Raw genomic sequence first — 27666 nt, 5'->3', positions numbered from 1 at the left:
AGGTACAAATTGACACACATGCTTGGAATGACATGGGTTTTTATTAGAACCAAAAAAATACAAAAGTTCAAAAAATGTCCGACAGATGGCGCTTCATCTGATCAGAATAGCAATAATTGGCATACCAAAGTAAGACAAAGCAAAGACGATGTTCTTTACAGGAAATGCTCAATATGCCCACCATCATTCCTCAACAATAGCTGTAGTCGAAGAATAATGTTGTGAACAGCACTGTAAAGCATGTCCGGAGTTATGGTGAGGCACTGGCGTCGGGTGTTGTCTTTCAGCATCCCTAGAGATGTCGGTCGATCACGATACACTTGCGACTTCAGGTAACCCCAAAGCCAATAATCGCACGGACTGAGGTCTGGGGACCTGGGAGGCTGAGCATGACGAAAGTGGCGGCTGAGCACACGATCATCACCAAACGACGCGCGCAAGAGATCTTTCACGCGTCTAGCAATATGTGGTGGAATCCTGCATAAACATCGTACGTTCCCGCAGGTGTTTATCGGCCAGGCTGGGGATGATGCGATTCTGTAACATATCGGCGTAGCTCTCACCCGTCACGGTAGCAGTTTTGCTGTCCAGCGCCATCTGTTGGACATTTTGTGAACTTTGTTTTTTTCGGTTCTAATACAACCCCATGTCATTCGAAGCATGTGTGTCAATTTTTACCTCTCTATCTACATTATTCCGTGGTTTATTAAGTTTTCAAATTTATACTGACTTTTTGATCACCCGGTATATTATTAAATTAAGTGTACAATGTACGTGGTGCTAAAACTTAGAAACGAGTCCCGGTACGACCAAGGGAGTTTACGGTGTGGTAGCCCTCAGTCCTCCACCCGTGAAGAAGGTTCCCGTTTTTACCTGAAGGCGTGCTTTTGAATATATAAGGACGTGGAAGTTTCGGCCTCTGGAAATATCTAGAACATTTTAGGGTATTCGAGAGCATTCCACACATCCCAGAATGTTCCGGAATGTTCCACAATGATCTGGAATGTTCGGGAATAGACTGGAACATTCGGGAAGAATTCAGAATGTTCAGAAACATCCTGGAATATTCCAGATCATTGAGGAACATTCCAGAATACTCTCGAATGTTGTGGAATGTTCTGGAGCATTGTGGACCATTCGAAGTATTTTGATATGTTACGGAATTCGCCACAAGGGGGCCTAGCCTCTGGTAGGGGTATATGATCCAAGACTCGTCGTGGGTTCGAACGTCAGTTTCTTATCAGTGACGTTAGGAGGAACAGAAAAAAGTAGGGCAGTGAGTGAATAAAACAAACAGTAAAATCTGAGTAATCAAAGTGATGTAGTGACTGAATATAAATCGAAAGTAAAGCGTGTAAAGTGAACTTAGTGTATTTGTTACTAAATAGTTGATCTGATTTTTATTTTAGACAATGCCCAAACATGCGGCTTTTCGCGAATGATGCTGTAGTATACAGAGAAGTTGCAGCATTAGAAAATTGCACCGAAATACAGAAAGATCTGCAGCGGATAGGCACTTGGTGCAGGGAGTGGCAACTGACCCTTAACATAGACAAATGTAACGTATTGCGAATACATAGAAAGAAGGATCCTTTATTGTATGATTACATGATAGCGGAACAAAAACTGGTAGCAGTTACTTCTGTAAAATATCTGGGAGTATGCGTAGGGAACGATTTTTAGTGGATTGATAATATAAAATTAATTGTTGGTAAGGCGGGTGCCAGGTTGAGACTCATTGGGAGAGTCCTTAGAAAATGTAGTCCGTGAACAAAGGAGGTGGCTTACAAAACACTCGTTCGACCTATACTTGAGTATTGCTCATCAGTGTGGGATCCGTACCAGGTCGGGTTGACAGAGGAGATAGAGGAGATCCAAAGAAGAGCGGCGCGTTTCGTCACAGGGTTATTTGGTAAGCGTGATAGCCTTAAGGAGATGTTTAGCAAACGCAAGTGGCAGACTCTGCAAGAGAGGCGCTCCGCATCGCGGTGTAGCTTGCTGTCCAGGTTTCGAGATTGTGCGTTTCTGGTTGAGGTATCGAATATATTGCTTCCTCCTACTTACACCTCCCGAGTAGATCACGAAAATAAAATTAGAGAGATTCGAGCGCGCATGGAGGCTTTCCGGCTGTCGTCCTTCCCGCGAACCATACGCGACTGGAACAGGAAAGGGAGGTAATGATAGTGGCACGTAAAGTGCCCTCCGCCACACACCGTTAGGTGGCTTGCGGAGTATAAATGTAGATGTAGATGTAGACGTAGGATAAAAGAGGAAGACGTTGACGTCGAACATAGGCAATGGTCACAGTAATGTGACTGTACCTTGTATATAGCTCAGCACGACAGGAAACTACAGCATTTAAAAGTTATGTATTTCTGAGTTACTACGCATAAATATTGCAAGTAAACTTGTTAACGTGTTATCTTCCCGTATACAGGTACGTCTGATTTTACTGGCCACCTCTATTACCGACACATCAGGAAACGGTGGCTCTCGCGAGAAATCACAAGCCCTCGAGCCATTGTAGTTGACTTGAACCACCAACTGTTTAGCAGCATTAGGGAGATAACAGCCCATCATCTTCGGGCGTAACAAAACGCTCTTTCCGCTGCTGGCGGAAAATGGCGACGACATTAGCAAACAAGTCACGGACACAGGCGCGGCTGTGATGAGGGAAGGAAGTGTTGTGACGCTACAACGCAGTCCTTCCTATGAATTTTTTCGCTTACTTAACACATGAAACTGTTTGTATACGTTGCATTGTCTAGTTTAAATATGTATTGTAAATACTATGTTTAAATTATGTAATATTTAACATTGGCAAGTCAGGGCATATTTAGTTGTTGAAGTCAGAGACATTGTTTTGTCGCGCCTCTGGGCGCGGGAGCGCGCCAGCGGGTAGTAGTAGCAGTAATGCCGTGCTCGGAGTAAGAAGTACAGTCGAGTGCTGCTAGTCCCAGCTGTGTTACATCTAACGGCTAGTGTGTGGATCTAAGTACGACGGGAAAGTAATGGTCGGCATATCTGGAAGCATGGCCGGGCAAGTTATTATGGATTAATGGGCATAGTGCTGAGGAAACGAGGACTTAAATGTGAAGCGCACTGTGGGCCCAAGTCGTAACGGTAAAAGCCCGATGCCACATTGTGTCGCTGCCGTGGACTTCCGTCGATCCACCGACAACGAGGGAAGTAAGATATACGTAATTTTCGTAGGATAAAATTGTAGGAGGCTTGCCAGTGACTGTGCTTTTCTCTGAAGTCGAACAATTAATAACAAGCACTTTATACTCGAAGTGTTGCAGTTACAATCCACCCGACAGCAACATCAAGTAGGTTCCTTTCAATCCTTACCTTATTGAACCGAGTGTGTCACGCCATTATCAGGAGAAAATATGTTAATTATCAAATTATTTGCATAGACGGTGAAGAGTAAATTTCAGACTGGTTATCGTAGTTAATTGCTGCACTTAATAAGCTTACGGCAACCATAGTAACATAATAATAGACTGAAGTAATAAATTTTATTATTAAGATTTATTTCAATGCATATTCAGCTGAAGTTAATTCAAGGATATTTCATGAAACTATAAAGCTTATTCCAGTTGACAATCCCCCAATTAATGAATTATTATCAGTCAAAACATAGTTAATCAATTATTGGCAATATATTTCATTATCAGTAGACTGAACTGTGCAAAGTACCTAATTTTAAAGACAGAATGACAGTCCATTATTCAAAATCTCGATAGATAATTATCTGAGTTGTCAGCATTGCACTTAGCTGACAAATTATGAACATAATAAGTGTAGTTAGATTGTTAGGACATTATTTTATATGACTACTGAGCCTGACACAGCACTTACGTAAAAGTCCCCGTTCCACCCGCTGCGCTACAAACAGGTAAACTTTATTTTTGACACAATTATTCACGTACTTAACACTACTGTCGCTCATTAGTTGAGCTGTCGACCGATTTTTTAATTGCTTTTACAACTTAATCATTTCTTTCGGCAAAATTTCCACTGGCAAAATTTATTTCCAAATTATTTCCATTATTTCATTTACCGATCGTTATTGAATGAAATTACACATTCAATAACGATCAGGTTATAACGTCTCCTGCTTCCCGCGGAATAATCATTATTTACTTCGGATTCAGATGCCTTATCTCGACGCGGGTCATAATTCATAATTCACGGTCATTGACAACTTGTAATTTCGCAAATCCCGGGAAGCAGGGGGGTGTTATAGTATTGTTGTTGTGGTCTTCAGTCCTGACACTGGTTTGATGCAGCTCTCCATGCTAATCTATCCTGTGCAAGCTCCTTCATCTCCCAGTACCTACTGCAACCTACATCCTTCTGAATCTGCTTAGTGTATTCATCTCTTGGTCTCCCTCTACGATTCTTACCCTCCACGCTGCTCTCCAGTGCTAAATTTGTGATCCCTTGATGCCTCAGGACATGTCCTACCAACCGATCCCTCATTCTAGTCAAGTTGTGCCACAAACTTCTCTTCTCCCCAATCCTATTCCATACCTCCTCATTAATTACGTGATCTACCCATCTAATGTTCAACATTCTTCTGTAGCACCACATTTCGAAAGCTTCTATTCTCTTCTTGTCCAAACTATTTATCGTCCATGTTTCACTTCCATACATGGCTACGCTCCATACAAATACTTTCAGAAACGACTTCCTGACACTTAAATCTACACTCGATGTTAACAAATTTCTCTTCTTCAGAAACGCTTTCCTTGCCATTGCCAGTCTACATTTTATATCCTCTCTACTTCGACCATCATCAGTTATTTTTCTCCCCAAATAGCAAAACTCATTTACTACTTTAAGTGTCTCATTTCCTAATCTAATTCCCTCAGCTTCACCAGACTTAATTCGACTACATTCCATTATCCTCGTTTTGCTTTTGTTGACGTTCATCTTAGATCCTCCTTTCAAGACACTATCCATTCCGGTCAACTGCTCTTCCAAGTCCTTTGCTGTCTCTGACAGAATTACAATGTCATAGCCGAACCTCAAAGTTTTTATTTCTTCTCCATGGATTTTAATACCTACTCCGAACTTTTCTTTTGTTTCCCTCACTGCTTGCTCAATATACAGATTGAATTACATCGGGGAGAGGCTACAACCCTGTCTCACTCCCTTCCCAACCGCTGTTTCCCTTTCATGTCCCTCGACTCTTCGACTCTTATAACTGCCATCTGGTTCCTCTACAAATTGTAAATAGCCTTTCGCTCCCCGTATTTTACCCCTGACACCTTCAGAATTTGAAAGAGAGTATTCCAGTCAACATTGTCAAAAGCTTTCTCTAAGTCTACAAATGCTAGAAACGTAGGTTTGCCTTTTCTTAATCTTTCTTCTAAATGCGAATGAAGAAGAAGAGCCGTCAGACACACCTGCCCGCTGCGGATGGCGGCGGCGAGCTGGTGCGCCGGCACGAGCAGCACGGGGTCGGAGACGGGCGGCACGGCGCGCCGCGGCGCGAACAGCAGGCGGGCGCGCACCAGGGCCAGCGCCACGGGCCGCGCCGCCAGCATCAGCAGCCGCAGCGCCCACTGCGACCACCACGTCAGCATCCTCAGTTCGCTCTCTGCAACAGCGGCCACAGTCCTGCTTAACACAAAAAACATTCGCCTATTCCATCTTTGATAGTTGCCTCACTCCGCTGACAGCCCACTTGTTTCTTCAGGTATGCCATTCCAGATGAAGCCATTCACTAATGATTTGGCTCTACAGAGCTACCAAATTGTTGTGGGTGCATTTCACCCACTGTCCCAAATACCCCTAGGGGATGTAGAAGAGGTGATCAACGTTCCAGTCTAGGAGCGATAGGGTGTTTGTGTGTTCATCAAATGGCGACCGTATGGATGCAATCCTGTGAACACAGTGGTCACCCTCTTGGAACGGGGGATGTTAACAGTGTACTCTTACTGAATATCCGAGAGAAGGAGCTACATTCGGTCACAGAGAATGTTGAGACGAACGTCACGGTACGTTATACGTACCTAAAACATCACATTACGAAGTCCATCCTGAACTACACTCTCCACACACTGCAGATTAAAAGCCTCATTGGACAGTGGGGGCCTCAGAAAATCGGATTCACATAATTACCGACCAATTTCACTGACATAAAAAAAATGGTTCTGGGCACCATGGCACTAAACGTCTGAGGTCATCAGTCCCCTAGAACTTAGAACTACTTAAACCTAACTAACCTAAGGACAACACACTCACCCATGCCCGAAGCAGGATTCGAACCTGCGACCGTAGCAGTCGCGCCGCGCGGGATTAACCGAGAGGTCTGAGGCGCTGCAGTCATGGACTGTGCTGCTGGTCCCGGCGGAGGTTCGAGTCCTACCTCGGGCATATGTGTGTGTGTTTGTCCTTAGGATAATTTAGGTTAAGTAGTGTGTAAGCTCAGGGACTGATGACCTTAGCAGTTAAGTCCCATAAGATTTCACACACATTTGAACCTTTTTTCGTAGCGGTCGCGCGGTTCTAGACTGTAGCGCCCAGGACCGCTCGGCCACTCCGGCCGGTTCACTGACATCGATCTGTTGTAGAATCAAGCAGCATATTTTGTGCTCAGACATAATGACCTTTCTGGACTCTGAGAAGCTCATCTGCAGAAACGAGCACGGTTTTAGTATACAGCGGTAATGTGAGACACAGCTGGCCCTCTTTGTGCATGATATGCAACAGGCTCTAGATACCGGCTCCCAGGTTGATGCCATATTTCTCGACTTTCGAAAGGCGTTCGACTCAGTTCCGCACTGTCGCTTGCTCCAAAAAGTGCTCGCTGACGGCCTCTCCGATGACATATGCTGTTCGATAGATAATTTTCTAACAGACAGGGAGCAGTATGTCGTCCTGAACGGGGTGACTTCAACAGAAACAAGCGTAACTTCAGGTGCGCCCCAAGGCAGTGTAATAGGTCCGCTGCTTTTTACGATTTACATAAACGATCTAGTTGGTGGTATTGACAGCGGCATTAGACTGTTTGCCGATGATGCTGTAGTCTACAGGAAAATAGTATCAAACGAAAGTTGTGAACAAAGCAATGAGGATTTGCAGAAAATAAATGCGTGGTGTAATGACTGGCAGTTAACTCTCAATATTGGTAAGTGTAACCTACTGCGTATAACAAGGCGAAAATCCCCATTAATATACTAGCAAAAAATAAATGCCCAGTCTTTGGAAGCGGCATCACCCGTCAAGTATCTGGGTGTGACTATTCGAAATGATCTTAAATGTAATTATCAGATTACAGAAGTAAAGGGCAAGGCGAACTCTAGATTGCGATTTATTGGTAGAATCCTAAAGCGATGTAGTCCTTCAACAAAGAAAATATCTTACAATACATTAGTTCGTCCAGTCTTAGAGTATTGCTCGTCTGTATGCGACCCTTACCACTTGAGTCTGATTAAAGAGATTGAGAAGGTCCAAAGAAGAGCGGCAAGATTCGTCACTGGTACATTTAGGCCATCGCGAGAGCGTTACAAATCTCATAGAAAGTTTGAAGTGGGACACACTTGCAAATAAACGACGTGCTAAGCGGAAGGGGCTACTCACTCAATTCCGAAATCCGATCTTCGCCGAGGATGTAGAGCATATATTATTACCACCAACTTTCAAATCGCGCAATGATCACCATTCAAAGATAAGGGAAATTAGAGCTCGTACTGAGGCGTTCAGACAGTCGTTTTTCCCTTGTGCGATCCGCGAGTTGGGCGAAATATGACTTTGGCGCGTATTGTGCCCTCTGCCACCCACCGCTTGGTGGCTAGCGGAGTACATATGTAGATGTAGACGCAGATTTGAAAAGAGGCAAATCGCGACTCATCGGAACACACTCCACGCTTTCAATCAGCTACTAACCAGTTTCTGCATGGTTTGGCCCACTGAAAATGTTCATGTCGCTGTTTAGCAATGGCCTTTTACGGACTACTAGACTCCAAGGCTACCTTGCATGTAGCTCTTTTCGATAGATTAGCTTGGAAAATGGTTGTGATGGACCTGCGTTAACTGACAGCAGTAATACCTATAGGGTTTGAGTCCGATTCTCATGGATCAGATACCACAGTCGTCTCTGGTCCTTGTCGGCTAGGATACTTTTATCAATACTATTTTGACGCAGTTTTTCGTGGCTGCAAGTGGCACATCATTCCTCGTGCACACGTTTGACAGTCCACGCTGATACACCAACCAATAGGGCAACTTTCTTCACGGTGTGGTCATGGGCTCGTCAAGATACGACAACTTCTTTCTGTCATATTGTTTCGTTCCCATGTTGACGCAGCTTTACTTCGCCGATTCCATACAACCGACTGGCACACACACACACACACACACACACACACACACACTGCTCCAGCGTAATGACTTACGTCAGCAGTGAAAGATGACTTGACCACCTGCTACCAGCTCTTCACCATCTATACTAGAATCTACAGTGCTTCAAAATGACTAGAGGGTTAGCATACTTCAATAATATTAACAATAAATATATAAAACAGTTATACAATAATTTGTTTACGTCTGTGGGGTACATCACTGTAACATAACCTCCAAGAAATTGCAACCCAAAGAAAAGCATTCTACCGAAAATTTCAGAAGCACATATGCCATGCAATTGATTTAAGAACTGTATAGCAACAAAATCTCACAAGTCTGACATCGTTGTAATTTACGCGATATAAAATGGAAATGTGCGCTCCTCTTTAGCAATATTTCATTTAGTACCATAACTGTGAATGCAGCTTGAAGACTATTACTTTTCGAACAAACAAATGGTGGAATGATGTTTCTTTCCACCTAAGTTCGTGATAGTCAGTCTTTCTGTTATTTTTTGCTGAGTGAAGGGTGCAGCTGGGGTCAATTTACTGCGGTGTGCCTGTTCTACTTGCTGCTTATGAACCGTGTCAGATTTGTTTTCCATTTTCGAGATTTAGTTTTTATGCGAACCCGCTGGGATAGACGTGCGCGTTTTAGCTTGCCACTTTTGGGATTCGGGGAGTGTCGCCGGCTCCGAATCGAATCCGCCCTGTGGATTAACGACGATAGCCGGTGCACCGGCCATCCTTGGTTTGGTTTCCGCGGTTTCTCACATCCCACAAGGTGAATAGCGCACTGGTACTCACGTCCTCGTACTGGAACAAGATTCGCATGTTCTCACTCTTTCACATGGATAACACTAGACGCAGACAGAGGGGGTACATAAATTTGATTCGCGGGGGAGAGGGGATGGAGAGACGGAGACAAGTAGGGCATGTCACACGAGTTGCAGAACGGATATCCTCTGGGTGTGTGACACATGTCTCTTTATTGTATGTGAATACTAAGAAGGCGATCTATCAGCGAAACAATCATTGTGCTTTTCTCCATGACACCCTTCTAGCATTTTTATGTTTTTTGGTTAGTGGCCAAAACTGATAAGTGGCAGAATACAAATAGCCTTTAAATCTCTATACAAATATCATTTAAATCTCTACTGACATTCAGATGACCATTATTTCTAAAAATGAAGTGGTATGATGAGTATTTTTTCCATGTGTTTAATTTTGTTAATATGTGTTATTCAAAAAGAATTTTATGTAAACGATTGACTAAGTTATTACAAAAGCAAATCTTGTTATAAATGAAAACTTTATTCAAGAGCAAAAATCTTCCTGAATCCTTTGATTTAAACTTCTTCTTAATTTGTGCCTTTTTTTTTGTTCATATTTGTTCCTCGTGACTCACTATTAACATACCCCGTAGCCAACCAGCAGTGAGTCTGGAGGCAGCAAAGAACTACATGACAACTGTTTCAATTATACTTTATTATACTCAATGTTGTCTGGTATTCTTAGCTCTTGCGAAAGCTTTGAATCAGTTTCAGTAAAACCTATGCTGACGGACCATGAAAAACGAGGCACTGGTCGATTCCATGTACCGTCCTTAACAACTGATCTAATGCTCTTGTTTCAATTAGCTCATTGTGAGTGAGACCTCAACTATTACCTCTTATACTACTTCAACTAGCGGAATTCCTTCCCGTCTTTATTTCACCAGCAATACTTGATGCTGTTTGATGCCAGTAGAAGAAGCCTTAACGTGCCACAGAGGGAACTTCACAGAGACAAACAGGTGTAAATATGTAGTCCAGAAACGCATCCATCAACACATCTACTTCCCAAGACTCGACTCACACCTCGACGTCAAAGCAGACGATTCAAACAAAGGCGAGGGTAATATAAAAACAGATGGTCCATAAAAATGTTAAATATTTATTGCTTATTTTCCTATTAATAAAATAAAGTCTGAAAAGGAGTTTATAAGCATACACCAAAAAAGTTAATGTTAGGAACCCTTCTATCAACGATATAATTAAGCCCGTAAAAATTCCAAAAAAGGGCTGAGATGTATCTAACAGATACACAGCAAGTGTATATAATCTCAATGGGACAAAACCTTTTTCTTGTAATTCGAGATAAATAATCTTCTTTCACGGATGCGCGAAACTGGGTATCTCGACAGACTCAACACTGTTCGGTAACCAGAAAAAGTTAAACAGAACAAAAGTTAGCTGCAATGTCCCCTCTTTAATCTTAGATATATTTGCGTCTTTTATAAAGCTCACACTCACACAGAAACGCTAAATTATTTCCTATCTCGTTTATGGTTTCATGCATTTCTTTCTGAAGGGATGTGATCAGTTCAATGCGATAGTTATTCTTATAATAATAATAACTAATTAAAAAAAGGGCTCTAGTGTATTGATCAGCGTTGTTAACTGCGGATTGTGTAGATATTATATCCCACTCGATTAACCATTTATCTAACGAAACAATAAGCCCGAGTGAACAGATTTGGATAACCACAAACTAATACTGTGTCTAAAAATCTGCTCCGAAAAACTGAGTTTTTATAATGCGATGCTGTCCATATATGTTAATATCCTTTACTTAACCAATACTTTGCAGGAAAACCAATATATATGGAATCAAAAGTGTCATTTCTTTTACATGTGGCTATGACCAAACGTACAAATGTTGCAGTTAGAACGCGGAGCACAAGCTGAAACAATGCGTTAATAGAGGTGTAGAATTTTAGAGTAATTTCTTTTGCGTATGACATACGTCATTCATTATTCGTCCAAAAAATGGTAAATATGAGAAATCGCAGCGGATGACTGCAATGTCACAGATGAAACTAGAGCTGAAATTGATTATGATATGTACTGGCTGTTTCTAGGAGCTGTTTCCATCCTGTAACACTTCAATGAGTTGCTGTCTGACAGCGAAGGCTGCCCCCGAATCTTCCGTCTGGCGATCGCGATTTGTGTGTGCGTCTGTGAGTGTGAGTGTGTGTGTGTGTGTGTGTGTGTGTGTGTGTGTGTGGACCGCGATTCCGCAAGCGGCCTTGACGACCTGTTGCCTCGGTCGCTCGTTCTGGATGGCGCAACAAACACGAGTAGTCTCTATCGCTTCGCTCTATATTTATGCCAAATGAACCCAACTTCACCGTCAAGATGTCAGAGGGAGTTCAAAAATATTTTGTGAGTGTTTTGGTACAAAAGACCTTTAGTCGCCCTGGCTCGTCAAAGATTGATACTGTAGTTGTGATACTTTCGGTTTATTACTCCAATTATCTTTGTGTCTGTGAAAATACACTGCCTGAGAAATTATTGAAGAATCCAGAAGACATGGTCGGACATCATTGTACCTTCATACACGTACACGCCATCGGCGGGTACGCAAATGATAGAGTTTCAATTCTCTGGGACAGGTAGAGCGGCAGTCAGAAAGCATTACTGTTGTACGTTTTTAGCGTTGTTACCAGGACTGGTAATGTATAAAGGAGTTGTAACAGCGTCAGATTTTAACTGATCACCTCGAAGGACTTCCAGACGCCGTGTACTCGTGTGTGCAAGGGTTATTGGCATCTGCCGGGTTTTCAAACGGGCCTCATTGTGGGTCTCCATTTGGCTAGTCTAATCGCTTAGTATCCAAATTTGCTGTGCATTCGGATGTGACAGTGGCGCGATCAGGACGTCTTAGGAACGTGAGAGCAGGCATTTTTGGCGTCTAGGCTCCGGTTGACTGCAACCCTTTCACGTCTGCATCTGCCATCTGAGGACAATTAGTAGACTCTCTGTAGCGTACTGTGTCATCCTATACCATTAATCGGACACCAGCAGCAGCCGGACTAGGGAATTACTGTGCCACGCTTTTTGAATGGTGCTGTGACCGGGAAGCGTGGACTTCTAATGAATAGGATGAATCGTAGTTCTACCGTACCCCGTATGATCATTGCCGGTAAGTATGGCGGCGACCTAGGTCCCATTCTTTCAATTCTGTAGACTCCTGGTGTCATGATGTGGGTACGACTTTGGCTCACGGGCTGGTAGTGACAGGGAACTACAACTGCGCAACGGTACGTTACTGACGTCCTCTCATGCTAACGTCTTGCGGTCCCATTTTGCAACAGAACAAAGCTCGTCTGCACGTGGCACGTGTGTCTATGAACTCTCTGCGTGATGTCGAAATACTCCCGTGGCCAGCAAGATCCGCGGGTCTCTCCCCATTGGACACGTGTGAGACTATCTCGGACATCAACTTCATGGCAGCGTTAATATTCAGCATATCAAGGACCATTTACAACAGCTGCGAGCCAGCCTGTCTCAGGAGATAATTCAACGGCTTTATGACACCATTCACCAGCGAATCAGCGCGTGTATCCAGTCCAATCGAGGGTGCACCTTCATAATTATAAGTAAGTTCATACTACCAAATTCTTTGTAAATTTCACTCGATTTTGCAATGACTGAAATAACATTACACGTTCTCTCTATCAGTGTATTTTCGTTACATATCCTCGTCCCCTTTTTTGTCGTTCACTTTTTTCATCAGGCAGTGTAAGTTCAAGACAGTGAAAAAAGCCTTTAATATGCAATAGCCAAAACATACACCCAAAAACACAGAGTAATTCAGACGAAACCCTGCCGGCCGGGGTGGCCTAGCGGTTCTAGACGCTACAGTCTGGAACCGCGCGACCGCTACGGTCGCAGGTTCGAATCGTGCCTCGGGCATGGATGTGTGTGATGTGCTTAGGTTAGTTAGGTTTAAGTAGTTCTAAGTTCTAGGGGACTGATGACCTCAGCAGTTAAGTCCCGTAGTGCTCAGAGCCAGACGAAACCCTTATATTTTTATTTCACTGTGATCAATCCTTTCTATCAATATAAATGTCCCTAAACGTCGACTACTATGATCATGGAAGAGTGAACAACGACGCACCGTCGACTTTTTTCTCACGACCAACAATGTTCGGCTGCGACGTTTCTAGCAACCAAATCTACGTGAATATCGACCGAGCCCTTCATATGGCCGCAGAAGAAGAAGTCGCGAGGTGTTTGGTGACCAAGCTGACAACGAAACAGAACAGCCACAATAATTACATTATTATCCAATTAGGCTGTAATGAACCACCGAGGACCCCGAGTTTCTTTACCAATATGCTCAGAAAATATCACCGAAAAACCTCCGAAATTTTGTCGGTGGAGTTCTGGTTCACTCAATACATCGATAGATAAGTAATCATGGAGACACCTGAACGGGCGAGAAGTGGTACAGCGTTTAGCCCCGTAATCGTCGATTTGTAGGAATTCTCTCATCTTAGAAGGATCGAGCTATTCGGAAGGACGACGGTTCAATCCCGTCTCCAGCCATCCTGATTTAGGTTTTCCGTGATTTCCCTAAATCGTTTCAGGCAAATGCTGGGATGGTTCCTTTGAAAGGGCACGGCCGATTTCCTTCCCCATCCTTCCCTAACCCGAGCTTGTGCTCCGTCTCTAATGACCTCGTTGTCGACGGGACGTTAAACGGGACGTTAAAGAACACACTAACTAGGATCGAGCTGAAAGTCATGTTAAAGCTGCAGTCCCAATAAAGTATAAATGTGACTGCATTATAGTGATCAACAAATTTTAACAATGTGTTGTCACGTTGTGACGTCATTTACTTCTGCCATATAAGTATTGCCTCTGATCAGAGGCAATATTTACAAAATGACTGACACCGATGTTTCGCTTAGACAATCTGCTGTCAATAAATTGCTTGTCAAAGAGGAAAAAAATCTTCTACTTTTATTTGTCTCAAGCTAGATGTGAGGATGGGCGCCATCAGTCTTAGGAATTGAAAGAAACGATTTGTGGAAACACGAGCATCCAAGATGAGCCTCGTAGCGGTAGCCCTCTAGCTGGCTGCACACTACGCGACGTGGGAAGATACGACCAATTCATCAGAGCATACGTATCACTGCGAAAGATACCGCAATAAAACCTGCGCCAAGAAAGAGCGCAGTGCAGGAAATGATTCACGGCCACGTTGGGGCCCTACTTTTACTGGCCGAAAACTACGAAGTTCGGAGAAGTGTTGAGCTGCAAAATATTTCCATAAATTTCGAAATGAAGGAGACGATTGTCGACAGGTACCGTTACCGTACATGAAAACTAGTTTCATCAGTTTGAGCCTGAAACAAAACACCATAGTGTGGACTAATACAATTTGCATTTGTCAGAAAAATAGTAAGGACAGTGAGGTCTGCTGGAAAAATTATGGTAAGGGTTTTCTGGGATTCAGAGGTGGTATTCTCGTTGGATTTCTCAAACATTGGCACACCATAAATGCAGGCTCTTACATCCAGGCAGCATTGAAGCTCAGTTACGTGTTGCACGGTAAACGGCTTGTGAAGAAACTCACTCCACAAAAGGATAACGCGTGGCTTGGCACTGCTCGCGCCACTGTGGAGAAAATTTTGCCTTTCAGTGGAAAAAGTTCTTCGTGTATTTCCTGCTGTTCCGAGTTGGTACCTTCCGAGTACCGCTTTTTCGGTTATGTGAAAGAATAGTTTCGAGGCCAACGCTAGGGGAAACTTGGGAACATCCATAAAGCGGTGCATCTATGTCATCCGGCAGTAGGAACGGAACTATAATGAAGAAAAAAAATTGCAAGACCAAGAAGGAGTTATGCGACATAAACGAAAGATCATAGGTGTGTTTCTATATCTGAAAGATTTCAAGGTGGTAACACAAGAGTGGCCCTAGTAGCGCCGCTGTAATGGTCGTGAGTGGTGGTTACCTTCGAGACTGGATATGGTGAGACGATGTTAGCGAAGAATGCCTTTAAATGGGGCTACGAGAAGCTGGATATCAGTTCTAAGATATAGCAGAAAGATTTGACAGCAATGTATCCGGAATGTAGCCACTGTACATGATTGCTGGCAGCGGCGGTCACGAGAATGTACGGTCGCTAGAAGACCGAGCTTGGACGGCCACTTAGCACTACCGACAGAGATCACCATAATCGTGGTCGGCGATGGCTCTGGCGCATCGTAATGCATCTGGAGCAACAATATGAGCAGCAGTTGACACCACAGTGACACAACGAGCTGTTACAAAACGTTTACTGAGGACGCCTCAGAGCCAGACACCCTGTAACGTGCATTCCACTGACATCACACCATAGCCTTTTGAGACTTCAGAGGTGTCAACCGAACTAATTAGAGGGCAGGGTGGAGGTTTGTTATGTTTTCTGATGAAAGCTGTTCCTGCCTCGGTGTTAGTGGTGGCCGTGAGTTGGCTAGAAAGAGGCCAGTTGAGGGCCTACAACCAACCAATCTGCTTGCTAAACACGCCGGACCTACACCTGAAGTTAGCGTCTTTGTGCGATCTCGTATGACAGCAGGAGCACTCTCGTGGTTATCCCACGTACGCTGACAGCAAATTTGTATGTCAGTCTAGTGATCCGACCTATTGTGCTGCCATTCATGAACACCACTCCATGGGATGTTTTCCAGCAGCATAACGCTCGCCCACATACCGCTGTTGTAACCTTATATGCTCTAAACAGTATCAACATTTTGCCTTGGCCTGCTCGATCACCATATCTGTCTCCAATCAAGCATATGTAGGACATCATCGGAGGACAGCCCCAGCGTCATCCACAATTAGCACTAACTGGCCTGTATTTTCCGGGCCGGCCGGAGTGGCCGAGCGTTTCTAGGCGCTACAGTCTGGAACCGCGCGACCGCTACGATCGCAGGTTCGAATCCTGCCTCGGGCATGGATGTGTGTGATGTCCTTAGATTAGTTAGGTTTAAGTAGTTCTAAGTTCTAGGGGACTGATAACCTCTGATGTTAAGTCTCATAGTGCTCAGAGCCATTTTTTGTACAGGGCTATTACAAATGATTGAAGCGATTTCATAAATTCACTGTAGCTCCATTCATTGACATATGGTCACGACACACTACAGATACGTAGGAAAACTCATAAAGTTTTGTTCGGCTGAAGCCGCACTTCAGGTTTCTGCCGTCAGAGCGCTCGAGAGCGCAGTGAGACAAAATGGCGACAGGAGCCGAGAAAGCGTATGTCGTGCTTGAAATGCACTCACATCAGTCAGTCATAACAGTGCAACGACACTTCAGGACGAAGTTCAACAAAGATCCACCAACTGCTAACTCCATTCGGCGATGGTATGCGCAGTTTAAAGCTTCTGGATGCCTCTGTAAGGGGAAATCAACGGGTCGGCCTGCAGTGAGCGAAGAAACGGTTGAACGTGTGGGGGCAAGTTTCATGCGTAGCCCGCGGAAAATTGGCTCATGCCAGAACTGGAGACCGACAGCGCTGACTTCATCTTTCAACAGGATGGTGCTCCACCGCACTTCCATCATGATGTTCGGCATTTCTTAAACAGGAAATTGGAAAACCGATGGATCGGTCGTGGTGGAGATCATGATCAGCAATTCATGTCATGGCCTCCACGCTCTCCATCATGATGTTCGGCATTTCTTAAACAGGAAATTGGAAAACCGATGGATCGGTCGTGGTGGAGATCATGATCAGCAATTCATGTCATGGCCTCCACGCTCTCCCGACTTAACCCCATGCGATTTCTTTCTGTGGGGTTATGTGAAAGATTCAGTGTTTAAACCTTCTCTACCAAGAAACGTGCCATAACTGCGAGCTCGCATCAACAATGCTTTCGAACTCATTGATGGGGACATGCTGCGCCGAGTGTGGGAGGAACTTGATTATCGGCTTGATGTCTGCCGAATCACTAAAGGGGCACATATCGAACATTTGTGAATGCCTAAAAAAACTTTTTGAGTTTTTGTATGTGTGTGCAAAGCATTGTGACAATATCTCAAATAATAATGTTATTGTAGAGCTGTGAAATAGCTTCAATAATTTGTAATAACCCTGTATTTTCCGGCCAAGTGCAACAGGCAGGCAACTCCATTCGACAAACGACATCTGACGCTTATACAACACAACACATGCCGTTTGCAAGTTCGCATTCAGCTTTCCGGTTGTTACACCGGTTATTAATGAGCCAGCATTTCATATTAGCAACGGCTTATCTCGCACTTACGCTAACCTGTGAGCCAGCATTTCATATTAGCAACGGCTTATCTCGCACTTACGCTAACCTGTGAGCTTGCAATGTTAATCGCTTAAGTATGTTACCTAGGCAAATGTAGTGCCGAAGTATCATTACTCTATATAAATTATTTTTTGGTATTGCGATTTTTTTCCGTCAGTGCATCTCGTAACAGAATTTGCATAGAGAACGGCGTTGGTTGGTTGGTTGCAGGGGAGATGACCGAACAGCGAGGTCATCGGTGCCATCGGATTAGGGAAAGAAGTTTCACCCGTGCCCTTTCAAAGGAACAATTCCGGAATTTGCCAGAAGCGATTTAGGGAAATCAGGGAAAAACTAAATCAGGATGGCCGGACGCGGGTTTGAACCGTCGTCCTCCAGAAAGCGAGTCCAGTGTGCTAACCACTGCGCCACGTCGCTCGGTGTAGAGAAAGACGTAAAACTGTGTGCAAACAAATGCAGACTATACTGCCAAAAACTGAAAAGCCTTCATATTACGTTGATGTACATGGATTGTCTAAAAAATAAAAAAACGATGTTCATAGCTATAGATTTCTAGTGAGTTACAGTATGATCTTAAAACCACTACGGATGGCACTTCGGATGATGTTTCTGGTCCACGGGGGTGTTCTACGTACTGAAACCACCCCTGAGTAGAGACAGGAACATGAATTGAAGCGCTGGCAAAGGGATGTCTTGAATCCTGATCAACACCTACATATTTCGCTTGAATACTTAAAATGTGCACATGGTCCTTACTGCCATTTCTGCTTCGAGAATACTTATAGGGTCAACGGAATTCAACGAAACAGCTGCTATCAAGATCAGAAACCTAGCCTCCAGGATTAACAGCAGGAAATATGCAGTCCAAATGATCAAAGGATTATCTTTTTGTTGATGGGTTCGTTTGTAAATAACTTCCCTGCTACCAGTCATGATTTATTATTTACATTTTACAGGATGCGTTTCGGGAAATGATTCCCATTTTCAAGTGCGTCTTCTCTCTGTACTATGCCGTGTTTTCTTAATGTTTTTTGATGCGTGAGGTTCTGCATGTTCTGTTGACTTTACTGCAATATGTAAAAACGTGCAATTTTTAGTTAATTGTCGATTTTTATATAGTCTGTGACGGCATTTGGAAAAACTCGTAATTACAGTTTTCTTATCGTCCCTTTGTGCAGAGCCTCACATATGTTAAACATCACACACAATTTTCTGTGCACAGTATACATTGAAACTAACAATCAGCTACAAGGAGGTCTTTTAGATTTAGTCAACAGAGACATCATTACAGGTCTTCACAGAGGATGTAAACAATAAACAGGCAGCACACAGGTCATTGCTACTTTGATAACTGAAATACTTCTGAAACGAGGAAACATGCAACAGGAAATAAACATAGTGAAACAGGTTGCAGTCGCCAATGATTATACTGTTTCCATGGTTGACTCAATCCTAGACGAAGTGAAGAAAGACCCAGACACAAACCACACCACCCAAGAAAGAGACAAAAACGAATGCCTATTTATCATCCTAAAAATTAGGCATAAATCACAGAAGTTTGCAAATATTTTCAAAAACCACAAAGTGAAAATTAGGTCTTTTACATCTAATAAAATACAGTAAAAACTAATAAATAACAAAGTGTAATCATGACCCATACTCAGACCATGGAATATATATTGATAACTATTATAGAAACCAATTGTGATACAGTAAAAGACGAATACAGTTACGCATGTATTTTCCCTAATGTGTTTTATCAGATTATGTTTCTTACGTAAATGATGACTACATCTAAGCCCACAGTAGCGACATCTATGTGATAGGGTGTAGGCAAACATATTTCTGGTAGCTACTGTACTTCAGTAGCCAGTTGCAAAAATAAGTGTGAGGACGATGTGGCCTATTCCACACCTTATTTTAGACCCTATTCTACACCTTATTTTAGATGTTTGTGATGATGTTGTGCTAAGTATATTTATATGTTTTAACGATGCCAGTACGGCCTCATCATTTTAGGACATGGTGTAGAAAAGGTACGTTTTACCGTATTTTATCTGTACATTTCCCTGGTTGTATGATAGTATATTGTGATACGTAATGCTGTATTGTGTTGAAAGACACACTGTTCACTAGGTGTATATATTTTCATATTGTAGATCTGAGGATGGTCATTACTGACTGAAACCGGTCATCGTCAAAGGAATTGATATTATGATCAAAGACTGGACTAAAAAAAATTGATTTCTTTTGTTACCCATGATTTCCTTGAAATTACCTTCCTTGTACTTGTGTTTTTCTTTCATCAATTGAACTACCTACTGAACTATTCATTATCGAAGTGTCTAAAGCCTCATAGAACTTCAATCATATCTGTTCATGTCTTAGTACTTCGGTATCCCACTTCTTTGCGCATTGATTCTTCCTGATCAGTCTCTCACACTTCATCCTACCCTTCATTAGTACTAGATTATGTTCTGAGTCTACATCTCCTCCTGTGTTACGCCTTATAGCAGAGTATCTGATTTCGGAATCTCTGCCTGATCATAATGTAATCCATCTGAAATCTTTCCATATCTCAGGGCCTATTTCAAGTATATCTCCTTCCCTTGTGATTCTTGATCAGAGTATTCGCTATTACTTGCTGAAATTTATTGCAGAACTCAATTAGTATCTGTCCTCTCTTATTCCTAATACCACGGCCATATTCTCCCGTAACCCTTCCTTCTAACTTTCCCCCTCCCCTGCCATCGAATTCCAGTCTCCTATGACTATTAGACATTCATTTCCCTTTACGTACTGAATTACCCGTTCAGTGTCCTCGTAAACTTTCAGTATCTCTTTGTCTTCTACTTGCGATATTGGCATGTATACTGGAATTATTGATGTCGGTGTTCGTTTCCTGTCGATTCTAATATGATCTAAATTGTCACCGAATTGCCCACAGTAGCTCATTTTCCACACTACCTTCCTATTCATAATGAATCTTACTTCTGTTATACCATTTTCTGCTGCTGTTGATATTACTCTACACTCACTTGACCAGAAATCTTTACCTACTTTCCATTTAACTTCACTAACCCTCAAAACATCTAGACTGAGCCTTAGCATTTCCCTTTTCAGGTTTTCTAGCTCCCCTACCACGTTCAAACTCCCTACATTGCACGCAGAACGTTATCCTTTCGTTTGTTATTCAGTCTTTTTCTCAAGGTCACCTTAACTTGGGAGTCCCCTCCGGAAGATCCGAATGAGGGACATGCCTGCAATCTTTCGCCAATGGAGAGATCATCATGAAATTTTTCCACATATGTCCTGTGGATAAACATTGTATGTCTTTAATGCACTGGTTTCCATTGCATTTTGCATCCTCATGCCGTGGATCATTGCTGTTTTTTCCCCTTTTAGGCGCAGTTTCCCACCCCAAGGGGAAGAGAGTGCCCCGAAACTCTGTCTGCTTCCTCATCCTCTTTGACAAGGCCGTTAGCAGAACGAGGGTGACTTATTACGCTGAAGGAAGCTATATATAGGTTGACTCTTTCGGGAATGTACGATCTCGGAACTTCAACAGTAAAACATATAATTACACAACAAACAATTATTACATAAGCAACAGATGTTATTTACATGCTGTTTTATACAGCTGAAACTTTGTCTGTACCTCTGTGTGATTCTCCACTAAGAAACTGTATAGCTATCGGTATATGGTTATATCGTTAGTCGGCGATAATGTTTTTATGACTGTTGATAGTTCGGTCCCCGACGACACTATTTCCTTTGATCTTACGCTGTACTTGGGGGCAGCCGAAGAAAACATGGTTGCAGTATCCCTCGGATCGACAATTATGGTAGAGAGATGGGGCCATATTGAGTCGGTTTAGGCGCTGTCGCAATCACGTCATTAAATCTAAGGTGTGATATTGTCACTTCGAAGTGCTGTTGCAGCGGTGTTCATTAATCTGCCAAAACATCCTTGGTATGAAAACATCAATCGATTTTTTTACACCAGAGATGTTTTGGCAGAGTAGGGACCACTGCTACATAATCTCTTCCTTTACATTGCTATGAAAAAAGTAGTTTGTCATTTCACTGACTTCTGATTTGTGTTCTCCCCGTACACAGGAAGTCATACGGTGATGGTTTGTCGTAATTTATTGATTCGGAGTACAATGCGTCCTTAATACAAGCATCGTTATTTTCATTGCCATAAATTCCACAGCGACAATTGATGCACAACACTATGATGATTTTATTCTGGCTTCAATTTTCGAGTCAGGATATATGCAATGATCTTACTACAGATGATGAGAATATGTATGCGAACATTTAGTATTTACTTATTTTGGCTTTAGGTAGCTGAATATACAAACAGCACGAAACTATACAGATTCTGAATAGCAGAAGAGATTCTCTGTAGTTGCAAGATGCCTTTATGCACTTCTTACGAGGTGTAAATTTAATGTTATGTCTAAATCCGTCAACCTAACACTTAATCGTGAGTTCTTGTATCATTTCTAGTAGCCTGACTCGTGTGAAATGGATATGCTTAGGTTCAAATGGCTCTGAGCACTATGGGACTCAACTGCTGTGGTCATAAGTCCCCTAGAACTCAGAACTACTTAAACCTAACTAACCTAAGGACATCACACACATCCATGTCCGAGGCAGGATTCGAACCTGCGACCGTAGCGGTCGTGCGGTTCCAGACTGTAGCGCCTTTAACCGCTCGGCCACTCCGGCCGGCGATATGCTTAGGTCTGAGCCATAACAAAGGCACGCAAAATCCCTTTGCTGTCTGATAAAGACACAATAAAAACTGATGACAAGTCTTCAGCTGCACCCCATCGAACACTACGTTGTAGCTCCTTCACATTTTTAGTAATAATGTATTTAATATGTGGTCCCATTATTGTTTATCGTCAATATGGAGTCCTAGGTATTTCATGACTCGTTTAAGAAGGAATGTGAATGCACCTAATGTCATGTTATTTTGTTTGTTTGCCTTAAGTCTTGAATATGAAATCACAGACGATTTGTGTGATGAAATTTCGAGGTAGTTTTTAAGTAATCATTTGTTGAATTATATCATTGCTGTATCTACCTTCTTGTGACGCTTTGTAACGTTATCACTAACGTTATGTAAGTATGAATCGTTAGTTCATTGTAGTACACTACTGGCCATTAAAATTGCTACACCAAGAAGAAATGCAGCAGATGATAAACGGGTATTCATTGGACAAATATATTATACTAGAACTGACATGTGATTACTTTTTCACGCAATTTGGGTGCATAGATCCTGAGAAATCAGTACCCAGAACAACCACCTCTGGCCGTAATAACGGATTGATACGCCTGGCCATTGAGTGAAACAGACCTTGGATGGCGTGTACAGGTACAGCTGCCCATGCAGCTTCAACACGATACCACAGTTCATCACGAGTAGTGAGTGACGCATAGTGACGATCCAGTTGCTCGGCCACCATTGACCAGACGCCTTAAATTGGTGAGAGATCTGGAGAATGTGCTGGCCAGGGCAGCAGTCGAACATTTCCTGTATCCAGAAAGGCCCGTACAGGACCTGCAACATGCGGTGGTGCATTATCCTGCTGAAATGTAGGGTTTCGCAGGGATCGAATGAAGGGTAGAGCCACTGGTCGTAACACATCTGAAATGTAACGTCCACTGCTCAAAGTGCCATCAATGCGAACAAGAGGTGACCGAGACGTGTAACCAATGGCACCCCATACCATCACGCCAGGTGATACGCCAGTATGGCGATGACGAATACACGCTTCCAACGTGCGTTCACTGCGATGTCGCCAAACACGGATACGACCATCATGTTGCTGTAAACAGAACCTGGATTCATCCGAAAAAAATGATGTTTTGCCATTCGTGCACCCAGGTTCGTCGTTGAGCAAACATCGTCGAACTGTTCGAGCAGATGGTTGTTGTCTTGCAAATGTCCCTATCTGTTGACCCAGGGATCGAGACGTGGCTGCATGATCCGTTACAGCCATGCGGATAAGATGCCTGTCATGTCGACTGCTAGTGATACGAGGCCGTTGGGATCCAGCACGGCGTTCCGTATTAACCTCCTGAACCCAACGATTCCATATTCTGCTAACAGTCATTGGATCTCGACCAACGCGATACGATACGATACGATACGATACGATACGATAAACCGCAATCGCGATAGGCTACAATCCGACCTTTATCAAAGTCGGAAACGTGATGGTACGCATTTCTCCTCCTTATACGAGGCATCACAACAACGTTTCACCAGGCAACGGCGGTCAACTGCTGTTTGTGTATGAGAAATCGGTTGGAAACTTTCCTCATGTCAGCACGTTGTAGGTGTCGCCACCGGCGCCAACCTTGTGTGAATGCTCTGAAAAGCTAATCATTTGCATATCACAGCATCCTCTTTCTGCCGGTTAAATTTCGCGTCTGTAGCACGTCATCTTCGTGGTGTAGCAATTTTAATGGCCAGTAGTGTATTTTCTTATCTACTGTGGGTGAATAGCAAGTAGACAGGACAGAACTGTGTGGAAGACCTTTAATTATTATTTTTTGCACCAACAATATGTTTTCTCTTTGTAATGACCAGGTACCTATCACATAAAAGGAAACAGAACTTTCCTTTAAAGGCATTTGAAATGTTGTATTTATGAGTTTCTGAGCAGCATCTATAGAGAAACACTGTCATATGCTTTTGTGATATCTGAGTAAACTGATAATAAATATTCGTCCTCTGTAAGCGTGGGCTGAATGGTCACCGAAGGAACCAAGGTTGCATTGGTGAAAGGATGATATGATTCTCAAAAGACAATTCAAGTCTGTTGGCTAAGACGTTCCTTGTGCGTCCCGATCGATTTTATGGCGGGCGCAATCGTCTCCAGCGACATCGCTGATGGGTTGCTGGAGAGAGCGAGGAAAAGTGTCTCAAACAGCGCAGCATGGTGGATGAAGGGCGGTGGCTGGACACAGCGGCAGATGAGCTACCGGGTGGTGAAATGGTGCTGTGGACTCTGGTGCCGGCAAGAGCTCTGTATGTGGCAGTCACGGGAGGCCGGTGCAGTCGATGGGAATGAAAGAGCACCACGGGCCGAATTAGACGCCTTGTTTTCATGAGGAGCAGTGTGTGGACGTCCTGTGAGGAGCGAGGCGTTCGGTAGCAGTTTTGGACGGCTGTTTCTACGGTGGGCTGGAGCTCTGGAGCTTTGAACTCTGGGAGACTGTGCTGGCGTCACGGCTCATTAGGCATGTTATGCAGTACCTTCGCTATAGTAGCTGTATTTTGATTTTATGTCTTTGGCGGCATTTCAAAACTTTAATTGATAGTGCTAATCTCACCTACGCTTTGATCAAGAGGGTGCTTGTACATTTCTTCGCTAGGTGTTGAAATTGCGAAAGAACTATTTTGGTAGGCTTGACACATTTCGTCGCCAAGGATGATATTTGAAAAAAAAAAAAAAAACTTTTTGGATTGTTGTGTTTCGCCCATTGTGCACACTCTAACTACTAATTAGGCGCACGTGTTAAAGTGTATGATATTTAAGTTAGCTAATTCCACTTCTGTGGCTGGCCATGGTGGCCGAGCGGTTCTAGGCGCTTCAGTCCGGAACAGCGCGACTGCTACGGTCGCAGGTTCGAATCCTGCCTCGGGCATTGATATGTGCGGTATCCTTAGGTTAGTTAGGTTTAAGTAGTTCTAAGTTCTAGGGGACTGATGACCTCAGATTTTAAGTCCCGTAGTGCTCAGAGCCATTTGAACCATTTGAACCACTTCTGTGTTTGTTGCAGAAGCCTGATAATACTGCGTGCAGAAGTTTTTCGTGCTAGCACGAGATTTTTTCGTAGTTCCGAGCGGTCTGTGGCGGGTTTGTCCGCTCTTGACTAGCCGATGGGATGGTGCAATTCTGGTTCCAGCCGTGCAATGTATGAGCTGGATGTCCGGGTATGGTGGTACACGAATTTTCGCGCCTTAAGTTTTCGAGGGTATTTTGTAAGTAGGCTGTTTAGGTTTTTATATTGGTAACGCCACGTAACGCTCAGTATGAAAATCACTGGCTGTGCTGTGTGCACTCCGTGGCTGGGTGGCACTGTTGGAATAGTCGCTATTGTAGTGTTGGGCAGCTGGCTGTTGACAGCGCGTAGCGTTGCGCAGTTAGGGGTGAGCCGCCAGCGGTGGTGGATGTGGGGAGAGAGATGGCGGAGTTCTGAGAGCGGATTATCTGGACGTGTGTCCATCAGCGACAGTAAATTTGTAAGACTGGATGTCATGAACTGATATATATATATACTATGACTTTTGAACACTATTAAGGTAAATACATTGTTTGTTCTTTATCAAAATCTTTCATTTGCTAACTATGCCTATCAGTAGTTAGTGACTTCAGTAGTTAGAATCTTTTATATAGCTGGCAGTAGTGGCGCTCGCTGTACTGCAGTAGTTCGAGTAACGAAGATTTTTGTGAGGTAAGTGATTTGTGAAAAGTATAGGTTGATGTTATGTTAGTCAGGACCATTCTTTTGTGGGGATTATTGAAAGTCAGATTGCGTTGCGCTAAAAATATTGTGTGTCAGCTTAGTGTTGATCAGAATAGGCAAAGAGCGAAATGTCTGAGTACGTTCAGTTCTGCTCAGCTGTTTGAAAATCAAATAATGTACGAGGTTTATCAGCACAGTAATTCATTAATTTTTCTAAGGGGACGTTTCATATGTCGACCCTTAGCCGAGGATACCTCACTGGAACCTTCTGATTTTTTCTTGTAGTTTCTGTAATTAGTGTAGCTATTGTTTATTGCTAGCGGGTAATTATAGAGAGAATTTCCTTTGTAGTTGTAGTTTTTCATTGTTGTACAATAAAACAGTTGTGGCATGCATGTAGATTTGCACCAAGTATTTCGCAGCTGCGCTTGCAATTAACTAGATATTATTTTCAGTGCTATGTTAATGTGTTTTCTTATTTTTCTCTTCAAATTATGCTTTTCTGTGTTATCGTGTGAAATATTGTGACAATAATGGCATGTGAAAAACGTAACACTAGGCTCCAAAGTAAACTGAGAAATAATAGTGCCGACGAGCGTAGCTTATCAGCACCACTGTGTAATGAATTAACAGACATTCAAAGTGGTAATTTGGTAATTGTGCATAGGGAAATGGAGCGAGCGGCAAATAATGGCGTAGACAGTGAAACAATTAGTGAACAGGGAAGCATTATCGATCGATCTGTCGGCAACAGCTCGCCTCAGGAATTCGAAATGACAGGACACAATCTCGCAAATACTGTAGATCAGGTTTTGGGTCCTCACCGTTTTCTCAAATAAGTCAAGACACATTTTCTGCTTGTCAAAATGTGAATGTGGCCGGTGCAAATTCACTGCCGAAAAGCACTGAGAAACATGTTTCAGACACCAGTGCATTGTTATTGCAATTAATACAACAAATGGAACAATGACCGACATGCGACTCGTCGACATGATGATTTAATGTTTGTCAGGGCCATTCTTTTGTAGGGATTATTGAAAGTCAGATTGCGTTGCGCTAAAAATATTGTGTGTCAGCTTAGTGTTGATCAGAATAGGTAAAGAGCGAAATGTCTGAGCACGTTCAGTTCTGCTCAGCTGTTTGAAAATCAGATAATGTAAGAGGTTTATCAGCACAGTAATTCACTAATTTTTCTAAGGGGACGTTTCAATTTTACTGCTTTGTTCTTACTTAGTGTTGTTGTAAGTAACTGCCAATGATCAGTAGATGTTCGTTGATGCCAGCACATAGTTCTGAGATTGGAAGTTAAAGCAATTTTTATTTATCTCCTGTAATGTATTACCAAAAAGGTGGCTAAAGCTGGCCTTACACGGTAACCTATAGGTATTTGCTAACGATAAATTTCTGGCAAACACTTTAGAATTTCCTTTAGTAACTTCGTATTGCGGGTAGCGACCCATCGAGATTTGTTTTAATGTTGTAATGTCTTATATTGTTTGATCTACAAGGTGTTGAACGAAATTGTTGACTTTTAAGATATAACTTTAGATTAATATACTGAGGTGACAAAAGTCAGAGGATACCTCTTGAAACGTCTCGGCCCTCCTTTTGCCCAACATAGTGCAGAAACGTGACATTCCATGGGCTCAACAAGTCGCTGGAAGTCCCCTGCAGAAATAATGAGTCATGCTGCATCTATGGCCGTGCATAACCGCGAAAGCA

At 43.0% G+C, this 27666-nt stretch overlaps 1 protein-coding gene across 1 annotated transcript in view; it reads right to left on the bottom strand.

The window, feature by feature from the left end:
* Positions 1-27666, bottom strand: part of LOC126088493 (fatty-acid amide hydrolase 2-A-like) — a 250432-nt gene that overhangs the window by 147093 nt on the left and 75673 nt on the right. Inside the window, exon 2 of the mRNA XM_049906673.1 lies at positions 5418-5611. Coding sequence (XP_049762630.1) covers positions 5418-5611 — 194 coding nt within the window. The remainder of the gene's footprint in view (positions 1-5417; positions 5612-27666) is intronic.

This window comes from Schistocerca cancellata, chromosome 1, assembly GCF_023864275.1.
Source record: "Schistocerca cancellata isolate TAMUIC-IGC-003103 chromosome 1, iqSchCanc2.1, whole genome shotgun sequence".
Lineage (NCBI taxonomy): Eukaryota > Metazoa > Arthropoda > Insecta > Orthoptera > Acrididae > Schistocerca > Schistocerca cancellata.
This window is presented reverse-complemented; position numbering and strand designations above follow the sequence as displayed.